Source organism: Channa argus, chromosome 5 (assembly GCF_033026475.1).
Source record: "Channa argus isolate prfri chromosome 5, Channa argus male v1.0, whole genome shotgun sequence".
In the NCBI taxonomy this organism is placed as follows: Eukaryota; Metazoa; Chordata; class Actinopteri; order Anabantiformes; family Channidae; genus Channa; species Channa argus.
The window spans coordinates 24,671,892-24,699,088 of NC_090201.1; the positions used below are offsets into that span (position 1 = coordinate 24,671,892).

At 42.0% G+C, this 27,197-nt stretch overlaps 1 protein-coding gene across 5 annotated transcripts; it reads right to left on the bottom strand.

The window, feature by feature from the left end:
* Positions 1–79: 79 nt before the first annotated feature.
* On the bottom strand, positions 80–26,273 carry tasora (transcription activation suppressor a). Of its 5 annotated transcripts, none has more exons than XR_010914447.1 (29): positions 25,861–26,273; positions 22,874–23,019; positions 22,669–22,761; positions 21,292–21,364; positions 21,024–21,115; positions 19,324–19,455; positions 18,743–18,873; positions 18,416–18,447; positions 18,212–18,317; positions 15,728–15,831; positions 15,504–15,607; positions 14,987–15,059; positions 13,869–13,943; positions 13,462–13,658; positions 12,086–12,343; positions 11,708–11,897; positions 10,881–11,003; positions 10,550–10,704; positions 9,876–10,056; positions 8,675–9,166; positions 7,013–8,406; positions 6,622–6,744; positions 5,425–5,584; positions 5,073–5,181; positions 3,873–4,051; positions 3,580–3,729; positions 2,609–3,338; positions 613–2,196; positions 80–543 (listed from the first exon to the last, which is right to left on the bottom strand). XR_010914447.1 is itself a non-coding variant. In XM_067504885.1 (29 exons), exons 1-29 carry the CDS (start codon positions 26,120–26,122, stop codon positions 461–463), a joined length of 6,375 nt encoding a protein of 2,124 aa, XP_067360986.1. In that variant the 5' UTR covers positions 26,123–26,273; the 3' UTR covers positions 80–460. The 5 variants fall into 5 exon arrangements, 4 of the variants coding, with proteins under 4 accessions (XP_067360986.1, XP_067360985.1, XP_067360984.1 ...); XM_067504885.1 differs by having other exon boundaries at positions 80–467; positions 1,693–2,196; XM_067504884.1 differs by having other exon boundaries at positions 80–2,196; positions 9,876–10,050; positions 10,556–10,704.
* Positions 26,274–27,197: the final 924 nt, after the last annotated feature.

The following is a 27,197-nucleotide window of genomic DNA, read 5'->3' on the forward strand; positions in this document are numbered from 1 at the left end:
CCTTCATAATGACCTACTTACTGTCAAAGAGTAACTCAAGCTGACGCTTGTTTGAAAAAGTTTGAAAGCAAACTCACCGTCTTTGGCAGGCAAGTTTAATACAAAAAATCTCTGGTGTAAAAAAAACAACAAAAAAACAAAAACATAAAAATACTTCTTAAGTTAAAATCAGTCTTTTACAGAGTTTCGTACATACAACAGCAACTAAACAAACACCCTTCTGGGTATTAAACCAAGCATTACAGTAAGTACAAAGAACACTTTTTACAAGTCATAATGAGAGTCCGCTGGAAGACGAGTAAGGCAGCCAGTCCATCTTACTTATTTACAGCCTTTTCCTTTATTGTCTCAGTTTTAATTTTAAGTGTCCTCTATGATGCAGACAACAAATAAGCACCTCAATGCTCCTCACTGTAAAGTTTCAGAGAATCTCGGTTCCTCAAGAAAAACCCAAAGCCTCTTATTTCCTATAGTGGGGAGAAAACTGGTCAGTCAGAAAATGTGTTTCAGACAAGATGGTGGTGAATCCAAGGAAGGGAGTAACTGGCATCAGGGGCTTCAAACATTAACATTTAACAGTTCAGTCAGTAACTAAAGAGCTCTGATAAACACCTACTGAACTGCCTCTTCAGAGATGAAGAGCACTTCCAGAAAATGACTTATGTACATGTCAGCGTGAATCATTGCGTTAAGGTGAATTTCACGTGTTTTAAAGACAATACACAGCCTTTCCCTCTGGTGTTTTACGTCTTTTTAAGTGCTGACACACCAACGGGTAGTGGTTACAGTGGGCAGTAAAGAGCAGGCTGCAGGTTCTGCTTTCAGTCCAGACTCTGAATACTATTATCTATCAACATAAAGATCAGGGTGCTGCTTGTGGGGGTCCTGGTGGCATTACAGATTTTCAGGTTGCCCAGATTCAGGACTGGATCACAATTATCTGAGACATTTCGGTCACTGAGATGTTCAGAAAATCGGTTACAAAAACTCAAAAGTAAACGACTTTGTTGTGACTTTTAAGATGGGAGAGGGACAAAATCATTGTTACAAAAATCGTAACAAAACTCATTAATAATTAAACCAAGAGGTGGCTCTTCCATTAAAGTCAGTGCAAACAGGAAGTGCAACAAAAACATTTCTTGACATTCACTTGATTCACACCACATGGTCTGAATCATGGTCGTTTGAGTCTTTTAACTGAGAGTCAGACAGATGGACGGAGGTGGGGGGGGTGTTAGACTATGCATAATATCACAAGAAAAGGACCAATTATATTAACTATATTCTTTTTCTTCTATTGATATTTTACAGCCTTTACACCTGTTTGAAGGTATAAAGTAAAGGTGTTGTTAGTTCATCTCACATCTTTCACCGACTGTATCTCTGTCACTATCAAATAAAAGTGTGTATTTTCTACATTTATCCTGTACCCAATGTTTCAAATCTCTGAATGACTGGAGGGGATCCTGATCCAGGTTGATCCTGGACTAGGATTAGACCTCACCCTGAGCTTTTGGTGATCACATTTTAAATTGTGATGTATTTCCTATTTTTTGGGAGCTGCGTACAGAGTGTTGTCACTGCCTGCTCCGCTAATTTGTCCAGAGCAGCAGGTGTGGAGATGTAACCGGTCTGGAAAAACTGGCTTTCTATATCCCATTAAAGCCCCCCCCTCGTTGCCCCCCTCTGTACCTGCTGTTGCTTGGACCCGCAGGATTGTGATACCCGCCCAGAAGGCCAGGACCTGTGCCAGGCTGTGGGAAGCCCCAAACCAGAGTGCCACCACCTGGAGGACACACCCCTCTTGTCCAGACAGGTGTGGGGCCCAAGAGACTCCTAATCCCTCCCAGGGTAGTCAGGGGCCCCAGCACGGGGCCATGGGAGAAAGGCTGATTGGAAAAACGAGCCAGGTGGGGGGGCTGCAGGAGGCCAACGCCCCACTGCTGCTGAGGTGGATGTTGTGGGTGTGAAAGTCTCGGCTGGAGATGGAGGTGCTCGTTTATTTGCTGTTGCTGGTTGCTGAGCTGCTGCAGGTGTTGTTGGATGTGCTGTTGTTGGGGCTGAGGGGGGCTCTGGCTGTCCTGCTGGCCCGTAGCCACAGTCATGCTTCCTGTTAGCTTGGTGGTACTGGCTGTGGTGTGTCCAGGTAGCACGTCTTCCCTTTTTATCAGCTGTTCCTGGCTCGACTGTGTGTTCCTATCAAAAGGAAAATGCCATTTGTGTCAAACCATTATCTCCTGACGCCTGACTCAAACCTCTTAATCACAATTATCATCTTGTTCGCATATGTTTTCTAACAGTTTCTAAATTAAATCAATTAAACTGAGATACAGCACATCAAACCTTTTTGTATGTCTGCAAAATGAATAATCCAAACACAAGATATCCTGAAACTAATTTAGTACAAAAACCTTGGGGTCATATTGGCAGAGCATGTTGTTGTGGCAATGAACTACAGAGCTTTAGTTCAGTCTTTCATTAATGGTTTAAATAACATAGCAGACATTCTCTCAACCCATCAAGCATCTTTTACAGTATCACGAATCAGCACAAATTATCACTAAAGTAAAGACACAGTCCATTAAACTGCAATGTTCCATTCACTAACCTTGATCGGCCGTCCCCTGCAGGACACGAGTAGGTACTGGAGGAGGCTGCATCTTGTTTAGCTGCGTTAGTTAGTTCAGGTTCTGCTTGTTGAGCTACTTTCTCTCTTCTGTCACTGGTGGAGTCGGGCTGGTTGCTTTGTCCTGCCACTGCAGCTGTGTTTTGACTTACCAGAGGATCATCCCGCTGGTCTTTAGGTTCCGCTCCTCCTGTCCTCCGTCTTTCAGTGGGAAGCCCCACTCTGTCCTCCCTCCTCCCCTCGTCCCCCAGTTCCAGCTGCAGCGCTGAATGTATCAAATCCAGGGTGGCTGCCACTGCTTTCCTGCCAGGAGTGAGCTGGGCTGACTCATTGGAACCTCCCTGACCTAAAGGAGGGGTGATGTGACCGCTACCCACACAAACTGGGTTTGCGTGGATGCTTCTGGGGGGGCTGCTGCAGCAATCCGTTTGCGAGTCTAACAGCTTTTGCTGTAACTGTGCCTGACGCTCAGCCCGAAACTGCGAGATGGCCTGTCGCAGCTTTTCAAAGTCCGTCTCCGACGGCTGTGGCACAGCGTCCTTACAGAAGGCATCTGGGACGAGCTGGTCAGAGAGATGGGGGAGAGTGGGGAGGCCTGAGCTACTCTGTTGAGGCTGATCAGAGGACGACACGGGATGGATGTGTTCTGGGAAGATGGAGGGAGAGCATTCAGGACCAGACCCGGAGTCGCCTCGACTCTGCCTGCTAAGACCTAAGGACAGAGAAGAGCAGTCAAAGACAAAAATCAAAGGGGAGAGACAGTCGAACAAGGGAGAGAGCTGCAACTTGCCCCAAAATGTTTTTTTATTGGTCTGAATATATTAACTTTTCTTTCCTACCCATGTGTAAGGTGCTAATAAGTATTTTTTTTGTTTTTGGGTGGGTCCCCCTGAAGGGCTGAATGGTTATATAAATTAATTAACCTTTCAAACAATGCATATTCCACAACTTACCTTTGGGGGACAGCAGGTCATCCATGATTGGCTGTTTATCCTTGATGTCATGGTAACCAACTAGTCTGGTGAAGTGGTGCAGAACTTCGTCTATACTGGCCACAATGATGCCACTGGCAGAGTATGAAGCCAACTTGTCAAAACGATGCTCTGAAAAACAGTTCAGGTGGTAAATTCAGTTTTCAAATCTCAGCAAGTAACCAGGTAATACTTCAATACAGTCAGGTAATACTTGAGTCCATTTTCAGGACTCAAAAAACAAAGGACTCCCAGTGCTGTCGACGCATACGTACCAGTCAGGAAGATTGTGTGTCGGTACTGTGTGTATCGGGCCTGGAGCTCGACGAGACAGTCCAGGTCAGGTGAGTGATGGCTCATCATGTCGCAGTGATGATACGGGAGGAACTCAATGATCTGCCGCTTCTGATACGTTGACAGTACATCTAAGAGGTTGGCTGCTTCTCTCCTGAACCTAACCACCAAACAAATGGACACCAACACATCAGGTCTACCAGCCAGAGACACAGCACTGATGATATCCTGCAGGAGGCCACTTTAATGAATTCATCAAAATATAGTGGTTTGGTTATTTGGACAAAAGTTGCATTAATTATAAAGTGGCTCAAATTTCACTTTGTATGGGACTTTAAGAGACACTGACAGACAATACTGGAAGTGTCTCTAATGGCTGAAAATTGGTCATAAATCCACTTGAAAAAGTCAAACAATAAGTGGCACTTCTTAGTTCTTGCCACACAATCCTCTAAAGACACTTTCTTCAGCATTATTGTAACTCAGTATTCATGATTATGCAACAGTACCACTGGACCATGACTGTCAAATGTGTAGATGTTAATAATTATAGGCTTAAAAACAGGGCTCTGAAAAATAAAAAAAATAACAAGGATTACAAAAACCCCATAATTTTTGCTGGTTTCATGAAATTTTATTCTAGTCCATGATCCTGGAATTATTTTGTATTAGCACCTGAATAAATCCATAACAGCCTTAAGTTTAGGAGGGTGACCAATAAGGACAAAGCATGTACCAACCTTCAATGAAAAGAGCTTCAAATAAGAAGAGTTTATATGCCACTGAGTTCAGTTTTGTTGACTGTGGTAAGTTTTTGGGGACAAGAAACAGTTTCCAAACTGAGGACTTATGTTGGACTTAAACTACTGCAAGGCAGAAAAGAGAGTAGATGTTCACTATGTGGACCAACGTGGACCGTGTGGACCAATCACAGCTGAGGCATCTACATGACCACAGTGTGCAGACATCAGGCTTTGAAACACCTAAAGTTTAGATTTGACAAAAGTATAAATCAAGCCTTGAGGTTTTCAGAGCACTAATTAAAAAGAGACAAAGAAAATTTCGCTGAATAATAAAAAATGTGATGAATCAGAATCATAACCTACAGCTTAACGTAACCTTGTACTGTTTGTGTCTGGTGTGATACAAGGTAGTGTTTACCCTGCACAGGGCATCAGTACCTGGCCTGTTCTTTTAACTTTTTGTGGGTTTTGAGGTGAACCTTCCATTTCCAGACACTCTCTGGAGAACTGTGCTGTTCCAGGAACATAAGCAGGGCAGCCAGTCGATCTGCAGAACAACATCTCATCAAACAAAACATTACTACAAGTCCCCTACAGTTATGCATTTACTACATAACATGCCAATACAGTGCATACAGAAAGTATTCAAATAACTTTTTCCACATTTTGTTATGTAAATAAACCTTTCTAGCTTCTATTTTAATGTATTTTATATTTTGGAAATATAAAGACTTGTGCAAGACAAAAAAAAAACAAAAAGGCTAAAACTAGATGTTAATTCCTGACATACCATGAGTGATGACATCTGGATTAAGGACTAACTCATCTGAGATGATGCAGCCTCCAGATACAAAGAGCTCAATGTGGCTGTTGTTCCGGATGTCAGCCAGTGTATCAATTCCCACAAACGCAACGGACGGGTGACGCTTCAGAGACACCAGGCCTGGGATCTGACGTGTACACAAACACATAAACACACCTCTCCCTTAGTCCATGTTCAGCCCGGTCTTTTAAGTAATGCTTCATGCAAACTTAACAGGAACAACAGCAGCCATAAGGCAGTGCAGAGACTGAGTGGAGTATTGACAACACCACATTCAACATCTCAATAGAACATCCTTTGCTTTTGCAAATTGACTTGAACAATAAAAGCAGCTAAGCCACTAAACTTCCTCTTACAGCCCCATGCAATCTCTCTGCAGACTGTCATCTCTGCACAAATCATGCAGGAGCGATTTCTCTCTCTATATTTAGCCTCACAGAACATAAACTAAGGTCTTCCTATCAAGTACGAAAGAAAGTAACAAAGGAAGCAAGAGACAGAAATAAAAGAGAATAATACAAATAAGTGTAATTATCAAGAGGAAACTGCACATTCTGTATTTAATGGCAGTTATGCAAACAAAATAATATATAAAAAACAAACAAAGGGAGACACATTACAAGTTTGACCTGAGGGGGATCATCTCCAGAGACAGCTGTGCTGCTCAGGAACAGCAGGGCGTGGATGCTCTCACAGGTGGTTACAATTTGAGTGGGGTCTGTGCGTATCCTGCACAAACGACTTCATCAGCTAGGGGGCGACAGCTAGCAGTGCTCTAATATTGCCACTGTTACTGCAGACAAAGAGCTGGCTGGAGGACCAAATGCTGCTGCACATATACAGATACAACTGGGACATGCCAGTCTCAAAGGGGCTCAGGTCAATTAGTCAAATAGTCTCATCTGTCCCCACTGTGAGACAGTTGGCGCCACTTTGTTAGTGGCAAACAACTACAGCATTGGGCAACCAAACCTAATGACATGAAGGTAAAGTTAGGGGCCCATCCAAGAGAACGACGAAGACGCTAAAGAGACAGATCAGGTCTCATCCAGTCTCTCTGAGGCTCACCCAGACTTTAAGGTACTAGTACTTCAAAGTGCATGAAGACTTGAAAAAAAACGTGACTTTGTTCGCAGCTTGTTAAAAGGTCTCATTATGATTCACCTCATGTATGTGTCCCGCGATGTCTTTGTTCTTAATAATGACCAGCAGTCTGTTGTCTGAGTTTTCCTGGTTCAAAAATGCCACTGGAGTCTGCTCAGTGTTCCCCTGCTTCAACAAGTGTTCCTACCAAAGAAAAATAGATTTCAAAATATTATTGAAAATATTAAAATTCGACATACCAATTCCAGCTGATAAATTTGTTAATTTAAATACATGATTATGTAATACTTGCTAGAATGACAGAAGATTAAAATTCGTTATTAAATACCCATTTAATAATATCACTTCCTGAAAAGCGATATCGTGTACATACATTTTTTTTATATTTTTTTTACAAAAATCAGTGAAAAAACATTGAGACCTGTATTTGAATCATCAGCAATGATGTTACCTTAACATCTTTGTAGACCTGGTCTCCCAGCTCAGTGCTGTGGAAGTAGAACTGCAGGGAGTTCCTCTTCACATCTTTGATTATCTCCACCAGGCTGTTGAACACCTCCGGCTGCAACTGGCTGATCAGCGAGCTTAAGGCTGTGGCTGGGGGAGCCGGGCTTGCGCCGGGCCCAGGGACGGACACAGAGGCTGAGCTGGAGACTGGCTCGGAGGACTGTGAGGGTTCTGCCAAGGTCTTTGAGACAACACTGAACCCTGGCAAAGTAACCGCACTGTTTAAACCTGCAAAATTACTCCCAGCTTCTACACCAGTGGCATAATGTACAGTCCTGACGGTGCTGGTGTCTTGTGTTGGTCTGACATTCTGAGTCACTGTCCTGCTGATCTCTAAATCGTGACTTTGCTGTGGCTGCCACTGGGATGGTGGGGACTTGATAGAGGGATTATGGATGTTGGCAAGTTGGTAGGCCGAACCAGACACAGAGGTGGGGGTAGATAACGTGACATGTGAAGTTGGGGGATTCCTGCCATTTGTAGCATCAGAAAACGGTTTACTAACTGCATCTGGCTGCCACACCACAGGAGTTTGACTGACTGAAGTAATGACATCAGGAGCCCGCAGTTCATCGCTGCTCGCGGGAACCTCATCGTCTGTGTCCGTTTTATCATTAGCTGCTCGGATACCAGCCACAAAAGCACTAACTTTGCTAGCCAATGCTGCGTCAGCGTCAGTCTGGCCGGTGTTAGCTCTGTGGCTCGGCCACCTCTCAAACTCTGTTAGCATGCTGTTAATGCCGTCTTGTAGTGAATGAACGTAGTCCTGGACTGGTGGGCAGGGGTTGTAGAAAGACACGTACTGTGAAAACTGAGACACCGAGGTGTGTGGGAGTGCGTGAGGAAGTGCAGTGGATTCTGGGTTTGAAGTGGAGTGAGGGGACTGTGGAAAGCTGTAGTGAACACTCTCCTCCTGCAGGAGGTGATGTATCTCAGAGAAGAAGTCGCCTAGATGTTTGTCCACGATGCTGTCGATATCTCTGACAGCAGGAGAGGAGACAGGTGAAGGAAATACAGAACCACTTGCTAGTTCCTTGGCTTGTCCCTTTTGCTCCTTTCCACTAGCTACGTCATGTATCACACCAACCACACCCTCTACATCTTGTCTACTGTCTTTGGCCTTTTCTGGACCTTCTTTTTCCTTGTCCAACAGTTCTCTTTGTAACCGTTTCACCTCCCCGGTATTCTCATGTGCATCCTCTTTTCCTCGCTTAGTGGGTGGTAGTGGTGGTGAGGGGCTTGTCCTCTTCTCTGGAGCATTAGGAACAGATGGCTGGATAGATGGCTCTTCATTCTTTTCCTTCCCCCGAGATTTCTCTTTTTTCTCTATGAAGAGTGCTGCAGGAGACACACTGTGTTAGACTGGGAACACATTATAATAGCATGATGGCTAAATAAGCCACATAACAAAAAAGTCTGCTTAATTATCACAGTTGTACTGAAGTGCAACTCGTGGCTGTGACAGTAAGCCAATTTAAATATTGGGCTTATTAGACTTTTGCAAATAATGGTCAAAGCAAAGCGCGTTTACATTTTATAAACAGCCTAAACCTCTAAACAGCCAGACCAATTAGACCCAAAACCAACTCAGGTTGTCTGAGTTTACCTACAAAATCCCGGGAGGCTGTGGGGGCTAACTGCTCCTTGTTAGCACCATCGTGGTTAAGTGGGTTGAGATCATTAGGCTTTGGAGACTGAAATGAGGAAGGAGAGGGGGGAGATGGGCATTGGGAAGACGTAATGAGAGGACTAGACTGTGGAGATGGGCACTGTGAGGGAGAGGTTGGAGGACTAGGCTCTGGGGACAGGCACTGAGATGGTGATGGAGGGGGGCTGGGTTCTGGAGACGGGCACTGGGAAGGTGAAGGGGGAGGGCTTGGGTCAGGTGATGGGCACTGGGAAGCCAAGGGAGGAGGACTGGGCTCAGGGGACGGGCACTGGTAGGGGGAGAGGGGCGGGCTGGGTTGAGGAGATGGGGTGGGGCTCTTCCTAGGAGGATTGGTTGTTGTGGTGCTGGCTGCTGCCGTGGCGAGGTGCTGGAAACGAGGGTCCTGAGGGATGTTTCTGTCTCTGTGTTTGTAGCGCTCTGAACAAAGACCTGCAGACAGAGATCACAGTCAAGTTCAACTTTGATTTTCACAGCTCAAGTAAAATATTCAGCATAATATTTACGGACATATTTCCCCACGCAACTAAAATACTCGGAATGTTAAATTTCATGTTATAGTTACATGTGGATTTGTTGCCCGTTATTGCTGTAGTACAAAATTCATTTTTTAGAAATGGATGACTACGCGCTAATGTTTCTCAAATCCTACCACGGGTTTTAGAGGCAGTTAGGTTGTTTTGGTTAATAATTTACCAAAAAGACAAAACTGTTTTGCTCCAGGTCTCCTGCATTATTTCTAAAAGACATGTGCAAAGTCTCTAAAATGACAGTTGATACTCTGATGGTGAAAATGTAGATTTGTGGATTAGATACATTTGGTGATACATAGCAGTGGAATAACACTTTGTGTGACTTTAAAAGAAAAGGGGGAAACATGTCATGATGCAGGGCCAACACAGGATAAACATGAGAAGACTCCTAACGCTGCCTTGCTTCCACATTATGTTTATGTTTTTGTCTATCCTGCTGACGCGAGTGGAAATCTGTGTCCAAACTATGCGCTGGTGGAACTGATGGGACAGACTTAGACTGGTGTCAATGTGTGGAATCTGTCTCTATGGTTTGCTGAACAAATGATACTTTCCATAAAACACTATTATTTTTCATCATTTGTTTCACGTATGCCGACTGAACAGACCTGTTATTGGGATGAGGACCCACGGAATCTCCCACTCTTCCTCCTCCTCTTCGAATCCTCCTGCTCTCCTACCCAGACCTCCCCCTCCTCCCCCTCGTGCTGCTACATGGTGGTTCATCTCCCCGCTGTGGGAGCTGGGACTGAACCCCTCTAAACTACTGATGCTCCCTGCCGTCTGCTCCTAAACATACACACAAAAAATTGCACTGAATATGAGATCAGAATCAGAAGAAGAATGAGAATGAGAATCAGAAGAACCTTTATTGTCATTGAGCCCATATAAATATTGTACATACATGTTACAATGAAATTCTTTCTCTGCATATAACCCATCCCCCTGGGGGGGGGGAAGCAGCCATGGGGGTACGCCCGGGGAGCTAGTGCTGAGTGTCTCGCTCAGGGACACACCTGGTGGGTAGACTGGGATTTGATCCCGCAACTTCTCCAGCCCATCCTGCTGCTCTACCCATTACAAGTTACTACTACTACTAATAATAATAATATTAACCATACTGTAACTCTACTGTATGTATGTTAAATAATAATTGAATGAAAATTTCACTGACTCAAAACTGATTGTGCCTCAACTTTTTTTTAGTATGTATGTAATAATCAGTAAAAAAAAAAAGAAATTACAATGTCTGCTAAACACCTATATTTACTAAAATCCTCACAGTCACCTCCAACTCCTCCTGCTTCCTCAGGTCAATGTCACAGTTGGTGGGCAGGCCCAGCCTGGTGGCCAGCTTATCTAATGGGGAGGACTCCATCTCTTCCTGACCCTCACTCAGGCTTTGACCTGCTGTTCCACTGGCAGCTTGACAAAGCCCTGTCAAAGGAGTAGAGTGTCACATTTTCATTTTTATGCTGTTAACAATATAACTAATAATTGATTGATATCCAGCTAACATCTCCCAGTATTTTGGTGTGAACAAAAACAACGATTCCCCACTGTGCTTTAGTGGTTAGTGGACATTGTCTAGCAGAAAGAACAGATCCCGTCACCTGTCAGCAAGCTAAGTAGTCTGGCAGCTAGTTCAGATCCATCCTCCCTGAGATCTATGTCCTTCAATCCCACCGAGCCAATCACAGATGCAAGGGAGTCAGGGGATGCTTGGCTTCCATCACCTGAGCCAAAAGAAGAAAGAAGACATGTCAGCAAACAGCACATCAACGTCAGAAAATCTCGGTGTGTAATTAGACTGAATGAGCTGAGGCAAATCAAAAGCACCAAAATCGGTAAGAGTTGGTCACAACCATCAGTCTGAAAATTAGCAATACTTGGATCAGACTTTATGGAAACATGTTTAAATAATCACATTTTACAGATACATATTCTGACAGTAAAAATCCAATCAGAACCTGATCATTTTTCAGTCTACAATATTTCAAAATGATTTCAATATGCCTGTGACATACTGCCACAACTATTCATCCACTTGTCATTGCACAGCTACAGCAAGCTGCTAGTGAGGTAAAGTCCTACAAGACCTTTGATGTTATGTTCTGCATCCCAAAAAGATACTTTCATGTCACCACTGTTATTCAAGTCCCGGGACAATTTCAGAAGCAACACAAATGGAAAGCCCCAGCTAATTGTCGAGAAAACAAGCATTGATTCCCCAAATCCATGCTGTGGTACATGACAAAAGCCTCTTTAGGGCAACAGTGCAGGTAGCTGTAACAAGGACTGCAATACAGAATCAGGCGATGTTTTTAGTAATTTGGTGAGTCAGTGGTCTTTCAGTCTCTTTAGTTTGTGCCTCCTGCCAAGAGATTTCACAAGGTTCTGTTTGCAACATTTCAGTGCTGCGTGACTCCCGTCTGCTGACCTGGAGTCTTGTCTTGTCTTCCATTTTCCTGCGAGGCCTTCAGGAATTTAAGCGCCCTCTCTGCCGTCTCCTGTTCCAGCTTCCTTTTTCTACCTGGTGTCTTCAGCCCTTTGTCTCGTCCTTCCTCGCTCTTGACTTCATTTTCTGCATTCCTCTTACAGGTCAAAACACGATCTATAAGTTGCTGCATCTAAACAACAGGACACAAATCTAAGTTCACTATCCAGCAAAAGGCTAAAACGCAAAACCCTACGTGAGAGCATTTAAAAAATTGTCTTCTTAACACCACACAGACACAATATTGTCGAAGACACAGCTATTAACCATATTGCGATGCAGTGCAGAGGTAGTCACAGTGACCCAGTTGTTAGTTTTTACCTTTTGGGTGTTTGTCTGTCTTTCCCTAGTGTTGCTGCTTGGCTCCTTGCTTGGTCTCACAGCCTGGGCTTCCTCACAGCCACAGTGTGCTTCCATCACCTGTCTGGCGCGGGCCACTGACAGCAGATAGAGGGCAGGGCTGTACAGATACGAGCGTAGGTAGCCATCCATGTTCACTCGGTGGTGTAAGGGAGTAGGAAACGCTTTCCCCTGCACATCCAGTTCGGAGTCGTACTCACCCATGGGGTACTGTCGAACCTGAGGAACAAAGACAGAAATTTGTGCTTTCATTTTGTGCGGAATAATTCAATACATATGAACTAAACACACACCAAAAAAGGAAAATAAACTTGACTGGGCAGCAAAGAATCCTCAACCCAAACCCTTTTGGGCTAAAATGACGAGATGTCCAAATGTCATACAAACTCTTACAAAAATAATGTCAGTTAAAGTAGCAGCTATATGCCCATGTATTTATAATAACTAGCAAACTATCGCACCGTAGTTCAAGTGGCACTTAGGGAATCAAGTGTTAAATCCTAAGGATACAGGTACTGCCTGCCAATCAATAACTCAATGTTATGGATAGTTACTCCACTAGTGAGCATTTATTGCATTTTGAGAATCAGCAAGAGCAGTGACAGCCACTGTAGCTTTAGAGGTGATCTTAGTCGAATCTGACGCTTCAGCACATACTTCACTTCAGAGATCGTTGTTAGACAAACATTGAACATTTATCGTACTTTCTTCTCAACTTAGCCAATGACAGATCAATTGTACATACAGCTTTAAGAACAGTGATCTCACAAGCACGTTCACTAGCTGTTTCATCAAAAAAAGTTTCTCAAAGTATGTCTGAACTCACAGGACTCGGTAAGAAACCATGTGCCTCTACAGCTACACAGTGAACCCTTTTCTTCTACCTTGTTGCGGTCCACACCTTTCTTGCTCTAGTTACTGTGTCACGTCTGCACCCTTCAGGAGCTGAGCTAAAAACTGCATCACTCCTTAACAAACCCTTAGCATTGCATTGTTTCCTTGACCACTGGGCAACAAACTTAAAAGGTAAACTACAAAGGAAAACTATCAAAGCCATATGATGTCACTAAAGACGTCATCAGTACATGGACATGTCACAAACACACATATTACATAAACAATTACATTACACACACACACACACACACAGGCAAACATTACATAAAACAAGTAACTAAACTAACTCCCTTGGTTGGTTCATACAGTAGCTTAATACAACATCTACATATTCACGCCTGCATTAACATGAAATCCAGTCACCCAGTCATGAGTCCAAGTTCTATGGGAACAACACAAACAGGAATTTGTTTGTCTGTTAGAAGAGACTTTGGCTGTACCTTGCCATCATTCAGGCCCATGAGGTATTCCTTCACCTGAAGCTCGACGCCGGCAGAAAGCTCCGAAGGGGGGTTGGCGCGGGCCTTGATGAGGGCGTGGTGCAAGCCAGGGATAAACTCTTTCAGCCGTGCCATCACAGTGGCGCCAGACTTCGACGACTCAGAGGCATCATGGGAAGGGGAGACATACCTTGATGCTATGGTAGGAAATATTATTTACATATTTACATTATGGTAACAATGGTAAAGTCAAAGCTTAAACAGAGAACTATCACCAAGTCTGCAGCTGTACCCAGCTCTATAAAGCATTTAGGCCTTTTTTTATTCATTCTTTCAACTCGTATCACGGAACAAACAAATAAATAAATAAATCCCCCTCCCCTCCCAGTGTTGCCTGTGTTACTCACTGGATTTGGCTACATCTCTAGTCTCTGGAAAAATGAACAAGGCTTGAAGACACCTCTTCCAGCTATCCCCTCTCTCTGAAAACACAAAAACATATTGTTTAAATGGCTAAATAAACAAACAGATTTGACCCAAATGTGGTATAGATACAATAACTTGTATCTATATGCTCATCATCTTGAATGAGCTCCTAGATTTTGCAGATATTGTGAATCAGCTATCTAACAAAAAGGTGTATGATTTTCTAGTGTTGGTGATGACCTGAACCTCTGAACAAGAACGGTGACCTTACCCACTGCGTATTGTATATAGAACTTAAACTAGTATTCTTGTTCTATATTTTCTATATCTGCTTTAAATGACAAATAAGTGAATTTGTCATTAGCTGAAACTGATGAATATCATGCATATTTTCTCTTAATCAGTCATTAAGGATAGTTGTAAATATCCTTCCCAAGCACTAGAAAGGCCATAGAAGTTTTAATATGTGTCACTCATGTTTTTCTAAAAATTACAGCTGAAACAGGATATTGAAACATATTTTCTTCAAATATGCTTAAAAATTAATTGCTGTTCATTTACATACATGTCATTGAATAAATTCAACAAAAGATAATGAAAATACATATGTTTGTAGGTGTTCCCAAACAGTTTCTTGCCAGTGTATGCATTTATTTAATGATTCACCTTTCATTAAATGCTGACATGGTTCTCAGTCGAAAAACGCTCAACTGCTTTTAATTCTGTCAATACACATTATGTCATGTCGACCAAAAACTGGTAAAGCAAAACATTTCTTATCAGACTGTTCAGCTAATGAGATCAGCTGTCAGTTGAATAGTTTCCCAAACTTTGAATTTTCAGTATATTGTGTTATTTTATGCAACACAAATGACACAATGAAACAGCCTAAATATGTAAGAACAATATACTTTTACCAATGAATATTGGCAAGTGACAATCGCAAAAATAAGTGATTCACCTGACTTTCAATGATTAAAAGAGGGTAAAATAAGTTTTCAGACGGGCATTATCACCATTTTTGTGCTGTTATTTTTCAGCTACCACACAGCTTGTTATTGATAATTCTCTGCAAAATCTACCAGTACACCAGTCATACCAGTTGGTGTGGCCATCTGAACGCTGGAGAGTAGAAAAAGAAATCCCCTCTCTGTAAGTTGATTTACCAGAACCTGGAGGGAAAACAGAGCAGCTATTTACCATCTTCATTTACCCTTTGACTACGTTTCCTTTCCCTTTTCTCTCCTTCTTCTCTTACTTTTTATCCAATATCTCTGAAAATTCAACTATGGGACAAAAATACAAAATTAAATACATTTTCATATCAAACTGCATTCAAAACATGCAAGGCAAAGGTCAAACACACAGGGAAAGGGGCTGGGGTGGAATAACTGTACTAAAATGGTCAATTCTCTATAATATGCATCTCTACAGCACCATTTCAGCACAACAACCTCTTAATATTCAATGGCACTAACTACTTTCAGGTTCTTTTCAAAATAAAAGAAGATCATTACCACCTTACTGCTTTTAATCTGAAACTCTTAAGTGGTGTGGAAAATATACACCGTCATTTTGTAGTCGAATTAAAAAATATTAAAGTAAGGGGAACCCACCATTCTCCTTATCTCCAGTTCCTGTAGCAGTCTTGTAATGCTGGTCATTGACCGACTTCTGTCAATCACCTCAAGAAGGCTGCAGCAATAGCCGTTTGTTACAACTACACAAACAGTGAAAGTGCAAATACAGTTTCAGAAATTCTACATTTTATAAATGTACACGGAGGAGAATTGCATCATAAAAAAGCCTTCAAGATCCTAACAGTGTAATCGGACTCTACCTTCTGGGTTGGTGTTGTAGAGGTTGTAGGAGAACACGTCAGAGGGAATGAGCTTTGTCACCTGGTCAAGCCTCATCGAAGAGCCAATTTCTAACTTCTCTGGTCTGAAGAAGACACACACAGCATAAATTAATTTGAAAATGTGAAGACGCCCATTTTACACTCCTGATACACAGTACACTCATAATAAAGTAATTATCATACTAGATCAAGATATAATATGCAGAGTATCCGATTTCCCCATAAACCTAAAACCAGGTGGACAGTTAATTTTTTAAAATCAACCCCAAGCTGAAAAAAAGAGAACATAGCGTACAAGGCAACATGTGCATATCAGGACCTGAATATAAATGCTTTTGATCAACACTACGTGCAGCTTCTTCACAATAAAAATTGATTTCAGTACTTGAGGTCTGAGTTCTTGTGATTTTATGTGCGAGATCCTATTTCATTTGAGCTTGAATAAGTATTATTAATAAATTCTTTACAGAGTGCGATCTCTTGTGGATATATTTTCATCAGATGACATTGGATTGCCAAAGACTGTGGTACTCAGTAGCAGATGGTTTGCTCCATTAGCTGCTATTTACCAACCTTTTCTGCTAGTTTCCTAGTAGCTTCAGCCTCAGGCCCTTTCTGGTAGACCCTGCCTGGTAGACTTTTTGGCCTTGCCTGGTTGCCTATAACTATCGGCCTTGTCTAGTGGCCATCAAACATCAGCTTTGCCTGCTAGCCTCGAGCCATCAGCCTTGCCAGTTACGCTGCAGCCATCAGCGTCACCTGCTAGTAGGCTTTATTTTCAGCCCTGCCTGGTAGCCATCACCCCTGCCCTTTACTGGATTTGGCTGCCAGCTTATACACAGGTTTTTGCATGAGTTGTATCTTTTTAATTGGAATAGAATTTCTCTTTTCGCTGATGATGAACTGGCCTGGAAATATTTTCATAAAAGCTTCCTGAGTATAGTGAATAAACATGGCCCCTTTCCGTAAATTAAGAGTTAAAGGACATGTCAATCTGTGGTTTACAACAGAGCTGTCAGATAAAATGCGTGAGCGTAATGCAGCTTGGGCCACAAAACGCAAGTCAGGATTAGAAGCGGACTGGCTAATTTATAGAAACTGAGAAATAAACTTCCTGCTCTCCTTTGCAAAGCAAAATCTGAATTTTATGTCTTCACAACAACAGAAAGCTTCAATAATCCAAAGATGTTTTTGAAGACCATCAAATCTCTGACTACGTTACAGCAAGCAGACAATCTTCCATCTAGTACAGTAGTATTTTTTTTTGGCCACTGGTAAAAGACCTATTCGGTCACCATTTCAGTCAGGGTTTGCAAAAATCACAGTACTGTTACTGCTGCCATGAAGGTAGTAATAAGGTCTTGACAGTCTGTTCGTGTTTATCGATTTCTCAAAAAAGTATTTGACACTGTTCTCAAGAAGCAGCTGGGTGGTTTGCAATATTGCAGGTGAAAAGGGGCGTCCCTCAAGGTTCTGTGTTGGGTCCATTATTATTCACCATTTATATAAATAATCTTGGACAGAATACTGCAAACTCAAATTTAAATTTTTATGCCGATGACATTGTTATATACTGTGTAGCAGCCACTACTGGCGAGGCCTTTCAATATTCACAATTTGCATTTGATAGAGTTCATCTACAACTTGATTTAAATGTAGATAAAACCAAATGTGTGCTCTTTACCATCTTCAAAAACTGCAAGATCAGCACTGTCGGAGAAAACATTAACAAGAAATGGTCAACAAGATGGCATCTACTTTTTAAATATTTAAGATTTATAACTGATGATCACTTATCTTTTATGGAGCATATTATGTAGAGAGTAAGTTATAAAGAAAGTGAAACTCTTATGAGGATTTTCTTACAGAAACAAGTCTTGCTTTTCTGTTTGTGTTAAACAAACAACCTTCTATGGAGAAGTCCTGTATGTAAATGCTTCTGCTCATCGTCTTGGTATGTTGGATAATGTGTAACATGGGGCTCTCAGATTCATTAACAACTGTGCTCCCTGCTTTATTCTTAAGTTAACAAGACATTTTTAGGTGCCTTAGTCAGTGGTATGTTTATGTACAAAACAATTCTGGGTATCATTTCTACCTATTTCTCTTGTCTTTTAATAAGGAAACATGGAAGTCACAATCCTTGATCGATGGCTGCTCTGCAATTTCTTGTTCGTACGTAATGAACCGGGCAGAAAGCAGTTTTTGGCACCTAAGGCTTGGAATAAACTACAATCTGAACCTTAAGTAACTGAAATCCCTGCAGTTTACCTTCTCTTTGTGTAAGGGTTTGGTGTTGATACTGTAATCTGGTGTTTATTGTTCTTAAAAGCCTGAGGAATTTCAGGATTCCAGTGCAATTGTGAAAAGAGACTTGACTCAGTCGCACAGCAAACGGGCACATTTTCAGAGCTTTTTTCAAACTTTACTGAAAAACTTCATAGAGGACAGATCAGTACTCACAGTCTGTGGGGTAGAAAGGGAGGAGAGAAGGAGCGAAGGGAGATCTGGAAGAGAACTTTGTCGCCTTTAACCAAATCTCCAGTCCACACTGTGTATTGAGTGCGCTCTGAAAATGGAAAGCACGGGGGAGACAGACAGATATTACCTATAAAGAACTAGTTTCTGTATGGTGTGAATAAAAGGAAAACAGGGAACCGTGCTAACCTTTACTCCCCTCTGCTGACTGACTGTTCAACCTGTTCAAACACAGCAGATAGAAATAGTCAGTTCAGATATTTACAGACACCAAAGCAAAACTGTCTCACTACGTTTCCATTTAATAAAAGCAAAATCTTTTAATCTAATAATACATTTTAATAAGTTGCAAACCAGCGGACAAAGTGGCTTAAAAGTGTTTTGTCTGATTAGGCTGTAATGCTGCAGTTTGTTCAGTGTTTACAAGTTTTCTGTCCTTCCATGTTTGGTAATAACCATGATGAGTCATTGGGCTGACAGATTAAATTAAAGTTTACAGTTCCCAAATGTTCATACCTGGTTGGGGCAAGAGGTTTGCTGGATAGTGAAGAGTCTTTTCCTTTGACCTGGAAGGACACAACGGCATATGGACAAACCTGGCGAGGCCGTTGCCGCAGCTCATCAAACAAATACTCGTAGAAGTATTGCTGAAATTTTTTAAAAATAGAACAATAGTGTCAATAGCCATGCTTTACTTTTTAAATGACAACTTGACTTTAAATAGAAATGAAAACAAAATGTACCTAATCTTTTGGGGCTACCTGACCAAGTGTGAGACAAGTGACCTGGTCTGTATAGACTTTAACTCATGTAAAATCAGATGCCAACTTAACTTTGTGATGCAAGCATGTTTATATCTTTGAGCTGAGATTTATATACAATTTCAGTTCAGTATAACTAGAAAACTTGCCTCAACCTGAGCATGAGCAAACACACATTGATCATTTTCATCGCTGATTACTTCAATTAAATCTTTTTCGTAATAACACCCATGGATACTGTAAATTGTCTTTTCCCCCTATTTAAAATAATGGGAATATGTTTTTTTGAAAATCTGTTCCAAGCTTAATCAGATATTTTTATCTGTGTGTGGTCACCTGTGTGAGTTCGAAGGCTCGGTATGAAGTGAGCGAGGTGACTTTGCTGGTGTTCTTAGAGATGTGGCTGTCGAAGCGTGGCGTTGGATCTAGAAGGTTCTTCATGTTCTCATAGATGCTTTTCACTTTCCCCTAATACCAAAAACAGATACAACTCAAGTGTCAAAAAAAAAATAAATAAAATTTTTTTAAACAAAAATTAAAGAGCTGCAATAAAAAGAAAAAAAAAGCCAACCTTAAGTTATGTACCAATTATTAACAGTGTTACGTAAATGGTTATGTATGTAAAACTGGGAGAATAGCACGGTAAGACACAAAACATAAGTACACTTGGAAGCCCTTTTTATAAACAGCTCTTGTAGGAAGGACAAAACATCCACCAGAGGACATTGGAATGGAAGAACATTGGGACCTAGAGACCATTATTCAAAAGTATGCCACTTGTATGTGTACAGCTCTCCTGCGGATGAAGCTTGCAAACGTTGGACGTTTGCCACCATGCTGGGTGTCAGAGTAAGCATGCAGATACCACAGATGAGGATGTGGGTGAACCATTTCCCCTTCAAAGGTTTAAGTCAGCAGGTGCTGTGCATGGGTAGCCCTCACTGACAGCAGGTTTTAGTAGGGAAGTGAACAAGTGGTAGCACCGAGTACTCAAAGGTCATCCTCTCAAAGGCAAATTGGCCGTAACCCTGGGAGACACCAAGACTGTGCATGTATGCTGCCTGGTGAGTCAAGCAACCAGTCTCCCTGGTTGCAGCAACAATAGGTAGCTGGCATACTCTAGCAAGCCACATCCAAATATTGTCCATAACTGGGCTTTGCTGTGTTGGAGGACAATGGTTTGACCCATAATGAGATCAACCCCAGAGTAAAAGATTTAAAAACCCCCAGGATTACTTTTTTCCACTGTAGTAGACTCTGAGGGAGGAGGAGGTGAGTGAAGTCACGCCACGTCCAGTTTCCTAGCTGCTAGTCAGCACAGAGACTCCGGTCAGTCTGGGCAGTGGCAGAACAGGTTGAAAGCGACCGTGGACATCCAAGCCCAGGTCGGACACGTCTTCCCCCTCTCGGTACTCATCCCAAACCATGACCTTCTCGACAAGCATGATGAAATCCTCCAATAGCTCAGCATGCTACAAAATATGCAAAACTGCTTCAAGTCAAGGATGCCTAAGCAGACTGGGCATGCACCGCAGACATGACCCTTTGCGTGGCTGGAGTGGTTGGTTTGAGGCAGTAAGCTGAACACTCGAAGAGAGGTAATCAGAATTAGCCCTGACTACAGTTGTTAAGAACGAAGGAACAGAATTAACCTGTTAGCAGATTGTAGCTAACGAAGGTTTAATGTGCAGTGTCACAGAATCAGCTTGTCAGCACCAGGGACCTAGTCGACAGCTAAGCTGTCTAAGCGACAGCCCAGAAGCAACTCAATAATGGTTCCGTGGAGGTATTAACAGGGAGGTGAAGAGCAGTAGGGCTACAGGAGGCCACGCAGGTCACAGTATTTGTAAGAGCAGGTGAGGCTGCATGTAAGTAACAATGCCTCACCAACCAAAGGCATTTTGTGTCTTCACAGCAGGGACATTATATCACAAATCTAACAGTCATCACAGCACATTTCTACTTATGTCACACTTTTCCTGGCTGGCGAGTTCACAGAGCCAACAGTGATGATGACCACCAGTCAAATGCTTTACCTTCATCACTTTGAAGATGACAATTTCCCCTATGGCTCCAGGTGTGAAGGGGTTCATCTGCAGCAGGTCTGAGTACCTGGACAGATACACTCCTACATGCAAACCAAAACAGCAACAACATTTAAATCACAAGTTGTGTCTAACACTAATTTGGTTTCCAAACCGTGTAAACACATTCAGCACACAGGAAAAAAATTAAGAATTAACAATAAAAACATGGAGAGGGTAAAGTCAATGTTATATTCATTTTATGCATGGGTTCAATTACCTTTACCAGGGTTTCCCAGCACTGTGATCCAGCTATGACCCACAAACAGCCCTCGCTCACAGAGGGAGTGAAGCTACAACAAAAAATAAATAAATAAATAAAACTAATCAGTTGAGTAACTGAGTCTCACATCATGACTGTTCTTCATCTTTTTCAAAAAGCAGTGATTATTGCTTCTAGGTATAAACATAATCTCTGATGTTGGCTTGCACTCGACACCCCAGAAGAACAAAGCGATGCCAAGTTTACGTAAGTCCTGCCCTTCAATTTTACTATTTTTATTCTCCCTTACAGGTTTTCCACATGACTCCCCAAACACAGTCTAGTATGAATCCAATCCCCTAACTCAATCATTAGTTATGTAATTTTCCTTTCAACTGAATGAAACCTTTTGGTGTCCTGACTATAATTTTTCAGGTCCAATTCATAAGAAAAATTAAGAAAACATAATAAAGTTCAGCTCATATACTGCCTGTAGTGTTTGATCACATGGTCAGATCTTACTAGACAAATAACAAGCCTGAGTTAAAGCATTTTGTTCCATTGAAGTAACTGAAGTTTACTCAGAGAAACCTGGTTTCCCTGGTAACAAGTGTAAGAACCGTAAGAAATCTGGTTACTGGAAATCTGCATTACATGCGGCAGAGATGCATTCCAATTTCTTCTTTACCTGACTTCTTTTGGAAGCACGGCTCACAGATTTTTAACTGCATGGTGACAGAAAATGGTGCTTTTGGACTTTTTTTTCCTGTTTTTTCATGTTGCTAAAGAGCGAAAGCACAGTCAGAGACACAGAAAACGAAAGGAAAAATAGACAAAGTGCTGTTGTAAAATGCTAAATCAGACACCTGGTTATACAAGGCAGAGATATACATGTTCTCCAGGAGAAATCTACCTGGAGAAATTACGTTTGTCTAATCCAATATCCGAATTACAGAAGCTATGTTTGTTGTTTAAACGACGATCAGTGCATTTCCATGGAGCTTATTGGAAGGCTAAATCAAAGGAGAGATCACCAGGGCGATATTGCATCGTTTTTAAATCAAACTAACATAAAACTTAACACAAAGTGCTTTGTAGAAGTCTAAAATTCCACAGGGGACAGTGAGTTAAAGTTCCCGTTGTGGATCTGGTGTCTGTTTCTGCTTTTTTTATGCTTGCTCTCCCCTGCTGCTGCATGTATATGCGGATTTCCAGTAACCAAGTTTCTTATGTGCATGTAAACGCCGTTCCCCGATTCCTAGAGAAAGCTGATTTCTGAGGACCCTGGCTACTTCATTGCATGTAAACACAGTCATTACAGGAATCAGCTTTTCCACCCAAGCTGAATAATCAGATGGCTTAAGTGCATGCAACCACACTGAGTGTTAATCTCACCTTCGCAGCATCAGCCAGCAGGAAACAGTAGCTCTCCTCCAGCTCCTTGTCTGTCCTTCCATCCGTCTTCATCTCCTTCCTCTTCTCCACAAACTGAAACACACAGACAAATTTAATGCATGAACATTACAACGTCTCCATAATTAGCTTCTAAACTCCACCAACTATTGTACATATTGCCCCCCACCACCTGTCCTTCTCTCACCTCTCTTTCCAGCAGCTCACTGTGGACCAGGCGAGGCTGGGAGTAGGTGAAGCTACCAGCAGAGCTGGTGTCGATGTAGCTGGAGGTCAGGATACTCAGCATGTCTTCATACTCCCTTGACTCAGTGGAGACATACTGGAAGAGTGCTGAAATTAAGTCATGATAAAAAAGGTCAATGTGTGCTGACATTACACTGCGTGTTACATAACAACTAGTAACTCTTGGTTGACCAGGAAGCCTGATTCCAAAGATGACACATTCACTTAACGGCCAAGAGTAGGTGGACATATGACTAGAAATCTGGAAACCCGAACACTCCTTCCATGTTGAACATGTGACTTCAGGCTTTCCACCAGATGTTAAATCTGGCTGCAGACATTTGCTCCAACACTGATGCCAAGTCCAGAGTCAAGTGGTGAAAAATGGGAAAAAAGAAAATTCTTTACGGACACCACTCTATGTCATTGATGACACAAATTTGAAAGCACTCGTGAAATTAAATAAGAGCATTCATTTTCAAAATTTGCTCAGAAGTTGGTCAAATTAAAAAAAAAAAAAAAGTTGGGACGATGTGTAAAACATTACGCAACAACAGAATGCATTGATTTGCAAATCTGATAAACCAATATTTTATTCACAAGAACATAAAAAAACATATCAGATGTTGAATGTGAGAAGTTTCACCCTTTCATGGAAAATATTATCTCATTGGAATTTGATTGCAACACTTCAGGAACCCTTCCGGAAATCGCTGTCTGAACACAGTTTATTGTGCATTCCACAAATGTAAGTTAAAGATGTATCATGCAAAGAAGAAGCCATATGTAAACATGCAGCTTGTTTTCAGCGGACAGTTCAAAAGCCTGCATCTCTGATGGTGTGGGGGTGAATTAGTGCCTATGGAGTGGGCAGCTTACACATCTGGAAAAACACCATCAATGCTGAAAGGTACAAAGAGGTTTTAGAGCCACATACTGTATGTTTCTACCCAGACAACGTCTCTTTCAGGGAAGACCTTGGATATTCCAGCAAGACAATGCTACACCGCATACTGCATCCAACACAACAGCATGGATTCACAGGAGAAGAGTCTGGGTGCTGAACTGGCCCCAGGGCTTATGTACTAACAGTACTAACAGAATAAAAGTAGCAGTGCAAAAAGTCCAAAAACAATATGCTTCCATATATCAGAGGAAAGGTCTGCTAGTGTTAATATGACCTTACTACAGAGATGAAAAACATAGACGAGAAATATCTAGCTAATGGAGTAATGTATACAGGCTGATGACGTTCCACGTCAAATTCCAGGTTTTTCAAATATATTCAGATATGGGGTAAGACTGTAAACTACTTGGCATGTAAATGTACTGAATAAGTCTGGGTCAGAGGGGCAGAGAAAGAACTGACAGCAAAGTAAACACTAAAAACAGGCAGAGTTAATGAATGTGATGCCCTCTCAATGTCTCACATTTGACAAGTTGGAATTAGAAAATGTTTCTGCATCTTAAACGTGTTTTGTTAAAGACTTCTCTCAAATATAAATGTCACCTAAGAGAAATCTACATGTGGGGGTTCAAGAGGAGGTGTGATAGTGTAACAGTACTTTTCTAGGGGCACAATGTGGGCTATTTATTCAGAATTCGAGGAAAACTTAAGCAGCACAGATACGACAACAGTCTGCATCCTTCTAGTGACGCCTTATTTGTTCTTCTAACAGGACCACTACACAAACTTGGTTCCACAACCACCTGGCCTAAGCCCGGTTCAGATTGTTAGGAATGAGTTGGACCACAGAGTGAAGGAAAAGCTCCCAGCAAGGTCCGCAAATAAGGGACCTCCTTCAAAAGCCTTCCAGCAATTCTTATCAACCGCATGAAACTTGTTAAATGGTGCAATTGGTAGAGCCGTCATTAAATCGAAGGGTGAATATTTTGAATAACGTAAAACAAGACATCTTTGACATTTTTTATTTAATGTTTTCATATTTTTACTATGACTTTATGATGGAGAAGAAAACAGGAAAAAAAGCACTGAATAAAAAGGTGTCCAAATGTTTGACGGGAAGTAGAATAGTTGAAGGCTGCTTATATAGCACTTTTTTCCAAAGCATACAACGTTGCTTCTCGTTCACCCATTCACCCACCGACCCACCCACCCACACACACACCCCGATGGCAGTGGCTGAGCAACTTGGGGATAGGAGTCTTGCCCAAGGACCCTTAGACACAGAGCCAAGAGGGACCGGGCGATCGAACCACTGACCCTGTGGTCTGTGGACGACTGCCTTACAACATTATTATTTCCTGGTGACTGGCTAATTGAATAAACCGAAACTGCTTCAGCCAAATCAGTCTTTTAATGTTTTTCTTGGTTGTTGTTTTTTTAATTCTCCTGTGTCTGGGGTTGGCATACGGAATAAGGGACAGGTTTGAGCTGCTGCTAGAGGTAAGGAAATGTCCAAACAACCGGTCAAATGTTCTAGTTTAGTGAGTTGTCACCTTAACTAAGAGCCATTCTGACAACACTCGGCATCAGCCCCCCACACAAGATGTAAACAAGGCGATTAACGTCACCTCATGTGAGGTAATACTCGTTACTTCCATCATCACGGAAGACAAAATAACTCCTTACATGCAAAGAGGAATCAATGGCATATTCAATTCAAAACACAATCACAACCGTAATTGTCCACCGCCAAAAAGCGAAACGAGGGGTTCAGCAGCAGCTTTAAAACACGCTGACCACGGCTAACTGCTACCTGGCTAACTTCATCAACAGCTAGCAGCGACATGGAACAGCTTCACTCCCACAAAGCAGAAGCAGCAGCGGGGTAAGGGAAACGAGGAAATGTGACGCATATGTGCATGTTTTTATAAGAAATAAACAGCAATGATCGCTGAAAGTAAATACGTGAAAACAAACGCCAGTATAATGGCTAATAATTCTACGCAATCATAATTATTGGACTACATTGCGGTCCAGCCCACCTCTCTTTTCCTTGGTTTTCCTCGGGATATGGAACTTCAGTGGCTCCATTGGCATATGTCTGTGGTGAACCGGTAGTGGTGCCGAGGTTCTCCTTGCCATGCTCCCGGCCGCAGCACCCAATCTGTCCGGACCAGTCGGAGTTACTCTCGGATGGTGTGCGTCGACCAGCTCGCCATCTTGCAGGCTAACGATAGCTCCGTGGTCCGCAGCAGCAGACACCCGCCTCGGAGCTGCCTCTCTCCGGACAAGACCGTCGTTCATTGTGAGACTCCCGGCCAAACGCTCCCCTCCCCAAACGTCACTCCTTCGCCGTTTCTCGGCTAGAGCCTCTGATGACACCGCTGTTACCTCCGGATCCCGCAGCAGCGCAGGGACTCGAACCAACACACAAGTCGCGCCATGTTTCCTTGGAGCGGAGACCTTCTTCTCTGAGATTTAACTACAGCTGCTGTGGCTGCTAAATGTGGCTTTACTGCCATCTGCCGGAAACTTACACAAACGCCCTTTTCCAAAGTCAGAAAACGGCACTGTCGAAATAAGACCTGCATTACAATGTTTCTTTATCTCACACACACCTGAACGTAGCTTGTAAAGTTCATATTGTGGTTGACAAAAGGCATATTTTCTTTTTTTTTTTTTAAATCAGAATCCTAAAAGTAAATAGTCACTATATAGTTGTTAAATAAAAAGTAGTGGAGTAACAATACAATATTTACCTTTTGAGGTGTAGTAAAGTCAAACTGTATTTCATAGAAATTCTCAAGTAAAAAATAAATAATCTGATAAACTAACAAGTATTTATTTCCTACCACTGGTGAGGTCTGTAGAGTATCCAGTGTAACATAAATCTCTTAGCTGATCAAATCCAAAGTACAACTGGATGCCAAAACGAGTGAAAGTGTCAAATGAAGATTTGTAATACAGCTTATCAAGGGAACAAATTGAAAGGCAAAGGATCTAAGGCAGATTAAAAACGGGGCAACACACCACAACCCAACTAGTTTTCCGCTGTTTTCTTCAAATATCAATTATTACAGCTTTAAGTACAGTAATTAAGTAAATGTACTCAATTATTTTGCACCACTGAAAACAGCCAGTAGTGAAACAAGTTCTCAGATACTTTACTTCATTAAAAATATAGTTAACACACTGTAGTAACACTGTTACAAGTCCTGCATTTTGCTTAAGGAAACATAGGCTACAGAGAAGAACCAAACTGACTGTAACACTTAAAATACAGTGACACATTTCAGCGTGAAGTGTAGACTCTTCTATTTTGGTTTTGTACTATTATCACGCTTAGTTAGAGTTAGATCTTATGTCCTCTCATTTCTGC